Genomic DNA, 13,541 nt, shown 5'->3' with positions numbered 1-13,541 from the left:
ATGACCTGTGAGCCGGAGGAGAAGTTGACGATCGATAATGAGGATGGCGAAGAAGAGGTAGACACCGAGCGATCCTGGCTTATCTGTGGTTCTAGCTGATTCAATCAGTCATGTCTAAAAAATTGATTGTGGGGTAAGCTTCGTGATAAGCTGGAGAAGCGAGGCTTGGACTAGACCGGATAGAAGCCCACTCTGGTTTCTCGACTGAATGATACAATTACGGGTTAATCAGCTCAAGCATCTAAAAAAAAAGGAGGAGTAATCTGAAGGATAATGTGAAACAAGATGTTAAGAACCATGAGTTAGCCGCGCGGCTCACTGAACCTGCGAAAACTTAGGGCGATACATCAGCTGACAAGAATGGACTGGTTGTGGTTGCAAATAAACGGCGAGCTGCGCTTTATCATTAAAAAATAACGTATAAAATCATCAGTAAGATAAGATTTTAAAAAATCTTGACTTCGAGGGCTTGATGCACGAAAAAATTCTTGATTAAACCACTTTGGGAGAGAACAACAAATTATATATGCTTAAGTTTCTTAAAGTGGATTATGGAAAGAACCATTACGCCTTCAAACAGTGGTGAAGAGTTGGCGTAAAAAGGACAGAAGAACTTCTTTGGCCCGTGGCCTAATGCCCGAGTTCACATCTGTGACAAGACCAAGAATCATTGGCACGAACGCCACAACTTTCAAACAGATGCAAATACATATTCTTGGATGACTTTGACAATAAGTCTGCGGAGATCGACAAGCAAGGAAAATTTGCGACTAGGAAATCCGGCAGTGAAAAGTCTAAGACGTAATCAAACCAAATCCAAACAGATATTGCAAGCATAAAGATCGGGTGAATGACTTTATCAAACTCATTTGCAATATGAACAATTTGATGCAGATGATGATAAAAATTGGTTATACTGCAAGAACATTTTCTCATGGTTGAACAAAGCTGGGGAACTAGAAAAAGATCAAAAGTTGTTCTACCTGCACAAGGGAAAGAAGATGTAAGGCATGAGTTCTAACGAGGAATTGGTCATAAAAACTATGAAACCTCAGAATTCGAAGGCTCAACGAAGGACGAATTCCAGCACGAAAGGTAAAACCGAGTTGAGGTCACCATAGCCAATTGGAAGGATAATCTTGTAACTTCTTAGAGCTGCTGAGCCAATTAGGGGTGACCAGTAATGTAATTCCCATGATTTGACAATTTTTTATAGTTGTTCAACACAAGTCATTTAAGATATATCTAGGAATTAAGATTTGAAATTAATTGCCTTGAGGAAGTACTAGGATATTTTAGGATTGGGAAATTTTTGCCTTAAAGTTTATCAGGATTTTCTTGTTAAGATTCCATCTCATTAAGATTTTTCAATTTAGAATTTTTGCCTTAAGATTTGCTAACATTTTCTTTAGAGTTAGAACTTGTAGATATTTTGTAAAAAATAAAGATTTAATATTGTTTCTGTAAGATTTCCCAGGATTATTTTTAATTTCTTATAGTTTATTCAAAATTTTAATTTACTTAGAATAATGATTCAAAGTTTTTATTTAAAAAAAAATAGGATTTTGCTTTCAGCATTTAGCAATCACTCATAACATTAAGCATAAAATCAGCTCATAATTAGATGAGGATTCCTAGAAAATATCATTAAGGATTATGAGCTAATAATAAGTAATTTAATTCTTCAAAATAATTAAATTTTTAGGATAGTAAAATAAGATGAATATGTTTTTATTTATTTTGTATAATTGTTTCTAAGAATCTTGACTAATTTAAAAGCAACACAACTTTGCCTTGCCTTCACCAAATCTATTTCTTTGAAAGATACTATCTTGTATTACTCAAGTGGTATGCTTAGAGGATCTGTCACATATTCCTTAACTAGTATACTTGTAATTACTTCTAAATTTTTATTTCACTTCAATTTAGATTTTATAATATTTTATGTCATTTGATTAATTATTATTAATCATATAAATATAATATATTTTATTTTTTATTACCTAATTATTTTATTAATTTCTGAATGTTTTTATTATTTTATTATTATTGTATTTTTAGTTATCCACAATAAGCTAAACCAAAGTCACAAAAAATAAAAATCCAAATTTGTTTTAATAAAACAAGGTAAGTAAAAACAATTGCTTGAATTGAGTTTAAGTAAGAATACTTGATGATAATTAAAATAAATTTGATTACAATGTAAACGAGCTTCTTATTAAATTTGTCCTATAACTGAATTACGTAATGTAAATGTAACAGCTAAAAAAAGTAACATAACAAAGAGAAGTAGAGCAATCTTGATTTTGACCATGCTACCAACTCAAGGATATTTTTGTTCACAAAAAATTTCAATTTTCTCTTTTCTAATTTTAATTTATTGACTAGTTACTTATTAAAAATTTAACTCAAAAAAATTATCATCAACAATAAATAAATAAATAAATAAACTATAACAATTGTCTTATAGGAATTTGAAAATCGCTCTTTTTGAAAGTTAGATGATTCAAATTGCAAGGACAATACAATACTCTTCACTTGAGTTTTGTACAACATTTAACTAAACTTTAAGAAGATGATTATTACCTCCTTAAAATTATATTATAAAATACTTTAAGAACAATTAATTTTGTAGTAGTCTAATTTTTGAGCAATGAAAACTTCTCTTTTAAATATAGACTATTCTGTACTTGAGTTATTATAAGAGATTTATTTTATTTTATTTTATTTTTACTGTAAATGAAATGATTCTTAGCGTGTCAAAATCTTAACTTAGATAAGCTTGTATTTATAAAGTTTACTTCAAAAAAAAACATATATATGTATAGACATAATTTTCATGCCATATATTAACAAATTTGCTAATTAATAAGAAGGCCAAACTACAAAAAAATGTTTTTGTATATATATATATATAGATATGTCTGGAAAAGAAGAAATCCAAGGAAATAAAACAAATAAATGTATATGCTAGGAATAGAGATCATTAAGCTAGCATAGAAAGTGAGTGGCTTCAAGCCCTCGATTGAAGATTTTGTTTCTTGTCCATCTAGATTTGACCTTATGATGTGTGGGTACCACCATATTCTTTAGCAATCCAAATGATGAGCATTGAATAGTACTCCTATAAAGCTGTGTAATTGACATCAATCTTATAAACATCAAGGCATTTTCAGTTTTATTAATCTTGCTAATTGTTAAAAAAGATTATATACACACACACACATGTATATATATATATATATATATATATATGGATAGAGAGAGAGCTTATGTTACTTTTCTATGTAAGAAACACTCTTAGTAGATCAACACCAAAGACAGTTGAAATCAAAATTGAGTTTTAAAAACTGAAAACATTATTTTCTTTTCTTTTTCGTATTTATTGGTTGTTCTTCTTCCATTTCTGTTTGGTACTCAATATGTATAGTAATGTCAGCAATGAACTAGTGTGTTTTTTTTTTTTTTTTTTTTTTTTTTTAATACAAAGTACGATTTTACAAAAGATATGATATGTAAGTTTGGAACTCAGGCTACAAAAATGGCCCTTGGCCTGTATTACACCAGCCTAGACAAGTTGTTGTGGCAGGGCATGGAATTAGGCATCAGATCTCAAATCCTGGGATCATTCCCATTGCTGCATTTGGGAACATTGATGCCCCACTGCAAAAGTTTTAAGGCACCCCACTTCCCCAAAACATGCTCAGTTTCCAGACAGCTTCTCCCACAATTAAATGTTGCTTATATATATGTTATTCTCCTTCTTTTTATCTTTTTTAAAGCTACAGCAAGGTGCCATGACTCCAATTACCACTCTCTGTTTTTACCTGTGGTTCCCAACACATAGGACAGAAAAGTTCACACCCATTCCCAGCTATGAGTACATCAAAAATCCTGGCATCTAGCTTGCATTTCTACATGCCCCATGCAATTTGGATCTTTGAATGTTGATGGTTCTCAGCATGATGAACTAAAGTGGGGCCCTGTGTTGATTAGGGTTTCACTGTTTCCCTTATTTTGTTCTTGTATGGAGGGAGGGATGGGCAATTCTTGATTGCCCTCTTTCTGCCCATTGTTAATTTAGTGACTATTCTCATCTTGCCAATTTACATTCTGTTGTCATCTGTTCAAGACTTTCCTAATCTCATTGTAAACCCAATTCTAGCATGATTTGTTTAAACCATATGGAGACAGGTTTTATTTATAGTTCCTCAGGGAAAAAAATCAAACAATTGTAATGATATGGGTAATAAAAAGTCAAGAATCAACTTCTTTAAGATGAGTCAAAAATTTTGTTTTGAGTTTTGTGGCATCATGGATCATGCCACAAAATCCCTTATCAAGTAGACACACAGACACTCACAACTTGTTGGTTTGGTCTCTGATTCCACAAGCTCATAACCATAGGCTTTCTGCCATCACACAGAGCAAAGTTATTAATATATTGTTTTTTCAGCCCTGCAAATCATATAGTTCTGGTTCACTTTTTTTCACTCTCCATGTCTGCATTATTTCACATGCTCTGTCAGAAAAAATTCCAACACATGCTTCTAGATTAAAAAAAAAAAAAAAAAAAAAGGCATCATGGTGGACTATCCATGTGATCCAATTTCTTCCGCAACATTATTATTATTATTATTATTATTTATCTTTTGTCAACATGGATACATTCCTCTTTTTTGTCTCATGCATGTAGCTTCAGATTCATATATAGGGGAATGTTAAATAGACTGTAATGAAAAATATGATAAACGTGATGAATGTGGTTGGCTTTTATTGGTTTTGGACCCAGCAGTGGAAAAATGAATCTAGAAGTCATTATTTATTTAAACATTTATTTATTTATTCTCTCTTTCATTTTTTCAGGATGGTTAGAATGGATGGGTAAATTTTGTAAAAAAGAGAGTCTATTTAACATTCCCGTCTATATATATATATATATATATATGTATATTTACACACATACATGTTCAAATGAGTCAAGAGTACGTTGGCCCGCTCGGTTTCATGTAGAAGAAAAGAAGAGTGCGTTTTAATCTGTATCTGTCTAATCGCACTAATACAACCAGAAATTCCAATGCATTGTCATGTTGGCCCACAAGTTAGTAAAGATAGAAGTCCTCCAAAGATGGAATCGAAGTCCACCGAAGATTTGCCTCCAACGTCACTAGCAGGGCTACACTGAATCCAAGCCCTAGAGGACGGTGGCCGTCGCTACAAATAGAGCAAGAGACCGTAGCTCAGGAGACCATACTGTGCCACGTCCCCCCCTCCATCCCTACAAGTCATCCACACATCCATCCATCAATCCGTCAATCCACACATCCATCCATCAATCCCTACAAGTCATCCACACATCCATCCATCAATCCCTACAAGTCATCCACACATCCATCCACACATCCATCCATCCGTCAATCTATCCATACGATCATCAATAATCATTCATCCATCCATCCGTCAATCTATCCATACGATCATCAATAATCATTCATCCATCCATCCGTCAATCTATCCATACGATCATCAATAATCATTCATCCATCCATCCGTCAATCTATCCATACGATCATCAATAATCATTCATCCATCCATCCGTCAATCTATCCATACGATCATCAATAATCATTCATCCATCCATCCGTCAATCTATCCATACGATCATCAATAATCATTCATCCATCCATCCGTCAATCTATCCATACGATCATCAATAATCATTCATCCATCAATCCACTATTTGGCCCGGTCACACAGCGTGTTCCAACCCACGCCCACCTCAGCAACACAGCAATCCCAATGGGGAAGCAGAAACGCCTTAAATGAAGGAGAAATGAATGAGGTCGAGGGAGGTGGGGCTTCATCAGATAAGGAGGATGAGATAACTCAGTGTCACACGACGACGACGCCACGGTGATGCCACGTTGGCCTATATGCCACGTGGACTGGATCTAATGAGTGAAAGTAGGGGTGGTTGGCGATGGATTGAAAAGGGGATGAAAGACCTAATGCATTCCAACAACACGGCACGACACAGTACGAATGCTTTTATTAGGGAGGGAAAGGCGATCGTTGTGTGGTGGCCTGTTTGCTTCCCCGCCCACCGATTGCCAAGGACACTGACTCTCAAGCACAAGCAGAAGAAGAAGAAGCTCCAAGCCCTCTTCTCCTCTGTCTCTCTCTGTCTCTCTCTGCATCCCTCCTTCCTCCTTCCCTCTCCGGTCACTCTGCCTTTGCCAAGAAAATAAGCTTCTCTCGGCCAAGCTCCTTGTGCTGGATCTTAACCGAGCTGTCAAGAGCGTGCTGGTTGGCGGTAATTGTCCATGTTTATTTTCTTGCGGAGTTTCATTTTTTTCGCTGGTTTTGCTTGTCTGATGTTGATATTGTTCTTTGTTTGCTAGGCGCACCGCCTGCATTTCTATTGTAGTTGTTTCTGTAGACGATTGGCTTTTTTTTTTTATACTTTCGTAGTGCTGGTTTAGTTGATGACGGGCGGTTTAGTTTGGCTGGAGATTGTCAATTGTGTAAATGATATGTGTCTGGTCGAGTTTCGTTGTTGCAAGGCTTTCAGAGAAGGATAATTTGGTAATTCTTGACGATTTCATGTTATTCTTGTTTTTTTTGGTTGTTTATATTTTATTTTATTTATTACGATATTGATTCGTAACCCGCTGTGTTTCTGCAGTCGGTTTAGTGAATTCAGTTGCATTAGTATTTTTTTTATTGTTTATTTTGTAGTATTTTTAAAGTTTTCCCTCTTTAGCAGTGAAACATTCTCTTCCCGCTCCGTGAAGTTGGATATATTCGGCTCCTTTTTGGTCGGTATCGTGAATATTTTAAAGTTTATGTATACTTAGATGCTGTGTAATCATATTATCCGATCGTGGTTTTCTACTTGCTACAATACAATTTTACTACGAAAATATCGTAATCTTCCAACTTTCTATTTCAAAACATATATGTTTATAACTACTTTATTTAGTAAATATCAGTGTAAATGTGATTGTTGGCTATGTTTCCTCGCCTCCATTAGTGCTGTAGTGTTCAACACATTTAGTATCGGACTTGAATACTTTAAAAGTAGGCCTGTTAGAGACCTTTGTTTTATTTCTTAAATTTATTATGATTAATATTATGATTATTATTATTATTCCCTCACCTCTAATGGTGAATAACGACTTTTTCGTTTTCCATAATATGTTTCTTTCTTAGGAATGTAAATTATAGAGATTATATTTTTTGATGACTTTTTAAATTCTTTAAATTATGCATTGTTTCTAAGAGATCTTTTTTATTTTATTTTTTATTTTTTTGTACTGAGACAAGCTGTTGCATATTGTATTGTTTACGTTGATACAATTGTTTATCGCAAATTATGGAGTTTAGTGGCTCATGCTGCGTTATATTCTATGCTTTTGCAATGTCTGTATTTTCATGTTGATGGAACACAGATGCCTTCTGATACTCATTAAGTTTTTGCTCGATGCAGTAGGATCTTGTAACATTCTGTCCGTATCGATTCGAGAATATGACGATCGCTACAGCCGTTTTGACTGGGAAAATGCCCATTGAGGCTACTCCGGTTGGAATTGTCTCTCATCAGCGTGGTTTAAGCATACGAAGACCTGGAATTCCTACTGCAATTTCGTAAGTCTACATGGTTTCGGCGTAGATTTTAAGTGTCTTGTTGTTTGCAAAATGGATACGAAAAGCTGATTCATGTCGTTCGAGAATGACTTCAGTTGTTTGAAATGGCCCTGCATTTCTTGCAGTAAAGGCCTGACGATTACCTGTTTCTTTACCAGAACTGTCCAAGGAAGGCATTTCGAAACACCTGGAAAGAGTGCTCTTCACAAGAAGTTTGTGTGCTGTTCGGAGAATTCATGCCTCGGCGACAAGACGCGCTCTGCTTCTGCTAAGGATCGTAACGAGAATGAGGTAGTGTTACGCTGTTACTATTATAATCCATTCTTGAACAGAAGCTGTTGAGTGCACCTTGTTCAGTGCAATTGTACGTGTCCAGATCATGGGTTACTGAGACCAGCATAATCATATAATTGCATTTGATTTAGATCTGAAGGACTTAATGAGAATTATATTCACTAGAGTGGTATATTAACAGCGGGGTCGTTACATTGAATTTGTCAGGTGACGATGTTCGCTAGACAGGCCTTCTACAAGGAAGTAAGCGCGCACAAGTGTGATGACGCCGTCTCTCTCGTCAAGGTGCTCTTCTAACTTATTTAGAATTTACCGGACGTGTTCTACGATTGATAGGAGGTTGAGTCGACGACCTTTTATCGAAGAGATATAACAGACAAACCTGTGGTGCCAGGCTTCAGTGGAGAAGAGATGAATGAGTCGTTAGTGACATACCAACCTTCAAACGTGAATACCTTCACAGCAAAGCAGATATTATGACTAAATTTACACGACTACAGTGGATCTTCTTTTTCTTTTTCTTTTTCCTCCTATATTTTCGGGACAACAAGGTCCATTCTAATCTGTATGACATATAATTTCACACACATACTGTACGCATGTACATATGTGTGTGAATAGTAGTGCTATCTGTAGCCAGTATTATAGGTGTTTTCCACTCTACAAACTAAGAGATTCCGAGTTACTGAAAACGAACCAAAATAGTTATTATTCCATCTAAACATAGGTCTTCCATACTCAATCTAACATCATTAGCCTTTGCCTCACAGGAAAGGATTCATATCAAGAACTCTTGGCAAAGAGGTCAATGACGGCTCTAAACGATGGTGTTTCTGGCCACATATGGAAGATTTTTACGATGAGAGGACTTACATATTTGTTTTGACTGCCACAATTGACCATGTCGTGCTAGAATCTAATTTTTTTCTACCTTCTGCAGGGTGCTCTGCTGATTTCAGCCGAGGACCAGGCCTTCATATCTTTGAATAGAGAGAAGGACAATCTTGCTGTTCAAAACGAGATTTCCCACCCTCTTGTCTCCTCGTCGTCATCAAGGGCAAGAGGGAACGTCGATCCCAAAGATATCATGGTAGGAGATTTGAGTATTGGTGGATGGATGGAGAAAATCGATGCACTTGTAGCTGAAGTAGAAAATCATCTAGATGGTGACAGACATAGATGGCGGCCGCTGCAAATTTTGAAGGCAGTCAACGGCGTGCTGTACAAGGTGTTGGATTTCAGTCGGGCATCTTCATCCAATGATCCCTTTCAATCATACATGGATCATGCGTTGGCTTTTGGATCGGGCACAGGTGCGTTTGTCTTCTATGAGAGTTCAGCAGGTTTTACGATTGCTCAACCTCGTCTTATGAGTTGATAAATTTTTCGAAAACAAACTCAGTTTGTCTACATTTCAATTCTGCTGCAGGGGTGCTTTTGGGCATAATCTACATGGAGGTCTGCAGGAGATTAGGTGTGAAGATGGAAGGAGCGGCCGTGGACGAGTCCTTTCTTGTCTGGCCTCTTCTCGATGATTCTGCACAGGTCTAAACCCTTTGAATGAGGAATTTATCGTGATCCTCATTTACTATGCATTTCCTCCTGGATGCAAGGGTATAGCCTGTCGTCATGTGACTGACTGACAGCTGCACGGATAAGTGCAGTATGTAGATGTGCTCATTTCTGTACTTGTTCTGTTATCATGAGCAGATGGTATTTGAGCCTTGCAAAGGCGGGAAAAGTTGGATGATTGAAGATTTTTCACAGTGGCGATCATCAACCTCGTCACAACAAAATTCTATCTCCTCCACCGTTGGACGTGTGTTGGACATTTCGGTTGTTCGAACTTTGGAATCTAAATCCAACAGGGACATCCTCGGCTTGATTCTAAAGAGCTTGAAAGTAAGTAGAAAAATATCAATTACTGCCGGTTGTGTCGAGTTATTTAGTTCAATATCTCAAAACAATGGCTTCATCCGCAAACTTTTTTGATGTGTCTCAGTTGGTTTGTACAGCAGTTTCTGGATTCGGCATTCTCTCAAATGCTCTGGTGAATGCTGGTCAAGTACTCCGTTTGTGGATTTTCTCTTGACCAATTCTATTTATTGCAGAATGTGTACTGGAGGAGGGCAGTCAAGTCGAGACCAGGTCTGACTCCTGATTTGGCACTGCAGCCATACATGTCTAGGTCGAGCTGGGCAATTAACAACGCAGGGCTTCCAGTTGGAGCTATGCTTCGACCTGAGGATCTTAGGTAATGGACTCTTCAAATTTTGATTAAAGTCTGGTTAAGTGTGGCACCGTAAAATTGCATTTTTAGCTTATTATGTAAGGTTATCGAAGAATTGCAGTAACTGCAGATTATTCTTCATACTGATTCTTACACTCTGTGCAGATTGACTGTGATGGCATTAGAGCGATTGGTTCATTTGGAGCCTAGAAACTGGGCTTTACGGAAAGAATATGGCATGGTTTTATATCACAGCCGGTACTAACATTCAACACATTTTATGAAATTGTTTGTTCCTAATGCAATGATTATCAAGTTTGAAATATTAAAATAAGTAAACTGAGTGTTCTAATGAATTGCGTCCCATGTCTCTATTTTAAGATCAAGCAATTGATCTGCTGTTCTCATTCCTGAATGGCTATTTGGACATACTCATTCGTTCATATAAGTATTGATGTTTATTCTTTATTTCAGACGATATGATGAGGCCGTACTGGAATTGAGTATATGCATGGCACTAGCTCCGCTGCCTGAGGAAGAGCTTTTGCAGCCATTTGTGGAGCGTCTACATTTGATGCGGATGGAGTCTACTTGGAATATTTTCAGTTCCTCAAGTTCTCCTTCAGCATTCGTATAGATGGGTATAATTTTGCAGCATTCTGACCATTTCTAGCCTTCGTGGCCCGAACAATTATGCAGGCCGCATAACAATCTTATGACTCACTTTTAAGTTATAAGAGAGCGAATACGATTAATTTTGTAGATTTTGCGATAACGTTTGAACCTAGACAAGATTAAGGAGGATGTTTGTGCAATGGTTACTTTCCAGCATACTGCAGCAATGCTGGTGTACAGATTCTTTTATATGGCATATATGTACATACACTCTGAAAGTGGCAGATCTAAAAAGCTGCTCAAATCATGCATTCGTTATTATTGCAATACGATTAGATTTTCAAAGTGGATGTGAAATTATTTCTTGATACTAAATTTTATTTTGTTCAACTGGCTTGGTTACCATTAAGTGTTCGTTTTCTGATTAGTTGATGCTTTTATGTACGGAACTCAGAATAGGTTTGGTCAAATACTACAGTATTGGAAGTGTAGTTTTGAAATTTTGTAATGGAATTGGAATGGCACCGGAAGACTGCTTCACGCAAGCTTAATTAGACATTTTAATATGGTCTAAACTGCTAAGTTTAAAAAGTAATTCGACACACTTAAAAATTTCAATGCCCAAGTCAAGATTCGATTCAAGTAATTCATGCTCTGTGGTCATGCAGTAAATGTAAATGAGTAAACAAGGATTAATTACACTAAAAAGAATGTAAATTAATCTAAAATTTTAATACTTCTTGTAGAAGTATTCTAGATTAGACCCAAGAAAGAAGAGGAGAAAGGAGAGATTGAAGAGTGATCATTGGTTGTTTCTGCCTAAGCTGATTTTTGTTAAGTAAAAAATTGTATAATCGTGTAATAAATTGTTGTCCAAATTTTTCCAATGAGAACTTTGCATAAGGACTTTGCATGAAGACTTATCATCTAAGTTAATAAAAACAACTTTCTATGAAAGTTTTTTTTTTTTTTTTTTTTTATCAAAATTTAATTTATGTTTTACAAGTATAATACAAATTTATATTGTCTAAAATAAGAATTAGAATACCACTTATGCATTTTATTTCCATCAATGCAAATCACAAAATTTAATTCTTCCATCTAAAAATTGTCACAAACATGCAACAATCTACAATCTTGAGTACCATTTAGGACTTTTTGAATTCCAATTTTTTAAAAAATCTCTAAAACTTCTTTAAAAATTTAAAATAAATACCTAAGGATTTTTATGTGATTAGGAAGTTGTAAGACAAGCATGATTGAAGATCTCAATAAATATGATTTAAAAAAAACACAATTTAAAATTAAAATAATTAGATATGTATTTAAATAAGATTATATATATATATATATATATATATATATATATATATAATGATTGTGTTTCAAAACTTCAAATAATTGTTTGAAGATTAGAATATATTATTTTATAATACTTGTGTTATTATTTTTAATCATTTGTACTCCAATTAATATAACAATAAATTTGATTTAATATTCCAGAGCTTAAATGTTAATTAAGTTTTATTTACTAACTGTTTGTGAATTTTTTATTATTTCATAACCATGTACAAATTTATTAAGATAATTATATATATATTATTGTAGATGGAGAAATTAGTAGATGAATATGTATAAATTATTTTTGTACCAAAATATAGATATTTAAGCAAAAATCATTATTATAATTCAAAGAGCCGAAGTGAAAGAATTTACTTAGACTAAAAGATGTCTTAAAAAAGCAATTTAAAAAGAGTTGGTTCTAATCATAACTGTGTTATAATAGAACATATGTGTATTAATAGAACGGTTTTGTATAAAAAAATTTTAAAAAAAATTGATTACAAAAATCTTTAGTTTGCCCAAGACTTATCGATAAAGCAAGCTATTGTGTTTGTAAGATGATATTTTAATACATTATCTTTTATGTTCTATCTGTTTTTCTCTTCTTTTATGAAAAATGGATTTTTCTGTTCAAATATTTTATATAAAAATTTATTTGCAATATATTCTACTCTTATATTGTAAATTTTATTAAAAAGTATGGTAATTATGCTTATTACTGGAGGTAATTTTTTTTATATAAACTCTTCCACCATTATTTTGAAAAAAAGGACCAAGAAAGAATTGAAGACTTAAATCATTAGTGATTTTGTTAGTTGTAAATACAATTCATAATTTTAATATAAATCTGAAATATTTAAATAATAAAAGTTGTGGTGATGGATCCTTTTAATTTGTCAACATGATTATCATGAATTTAAGATGACTATAGAATCAAATACATTTCTGTACATTTAACAACATAAAATATATGCAATATGAAATTCAAGAATTGCATGCTCTGTCTAAAATATCACAAGATTTTGGACCAGTTAATGTCTCTAATTCGAATTTTGAAGAAACAATCAGCAAACTTAATTAAAAGAACATGCAATTCTTTGAATTAATGTTACATATGTCTTATGTTGAATATTAAAGAAATATTTAGCGACAATAATAGATGTGGTGCATATATTTAAATTATTGGGAATTTTATAAATTGATTTATGTAAATAACTAAACAAACAATTGGCAACTAGAATTCTCTTAACAAATTTCACTTTCTATTATTGGAAATTGACAAAGAAAAACATTTATACATACATACATGCACACAATAACTCTGTTCGTGGGACCACATCTTGGAAAGAAGGCTCCAACAACTACAACAACATGCACTCACGCACGCACTCACGACTTTGAAAGAGCGGCA

The 13,541-nt window shown here is 34.3% G+C and overlaps 1 protein-coding gene across 1 annotated transcript; it reads left to right on the top strand.

Moving 5' to 3' along the window:
* On the top strand, positions 1–11,134 carry LOC112289630 (uncharacterized). Its single transcript, XM_024534990.2, has 11 exons — positions 1–57; positions 6,056–6,313; positions 7,493–7,647; positions 7,806–7,938; positions 8,149–8,226; positions 8,882–9,254; positions 9,371–9,486; positions 9,652–9,843; positions 10,053–10,195; positions 10,337–10,429; positions 10,646–11,134. The coding sequence occupies exons 1-11, from the start codon at positions 1–3 to the stop codon at positions 10,806–10,808; spliced, it is 1,761 nt and encodes a 586-aa protein (XP_024390758.2). The 3' UTR covers positions 10,809–11,134.
* Positions 11,135–13,541: the final 2,407 nt, after the last annotated feature.

This window comes from Physcomitrium patens, chromosome 12, assembly GCF_059467195.1.
Source record: "Physcomitrium patens ecotype Gransden chromosome 12, ASM5946719v1, whole genome shotgun sequence".
NCBI classification, from domain to species: domain Eukaryota; kingdom Viridiplantae; phylum Streptophyta; class Bryopsida; order Funariales; family Funariaceae; genus Physcomitrium; species Physcomitrium patens.
Note: the sequence above shows the minus strand (reverse complement) of the source record. Positions and strands in the feature narration are given on the sequence as shown.

Excerpts from the sequence above, each read along its gene's own strand:
- LOC112289630 (XM_024534990.2), top strand. The coding sequence starts at position 1 with ATGACCTGTGAGCCGGAGGAGAAGTTGACGATCGATAATGAGGATGGC. Across the intron at positions 6,314-7,492 it reads CAAGAGCGTGCTGGTTGGCG|GATCTTGTAACATTCTGTCC; the intron begins GTAATTGTCCAT and ends TCGATGCAGTAG. Across the intron at positions 10,430-10,645 it reads ATGGTTTTATATCACAGCCG|ACGATATGATGAGGCCGTAC; the intron begins GTACTAACATTC and ends TCTTTATTTCAG.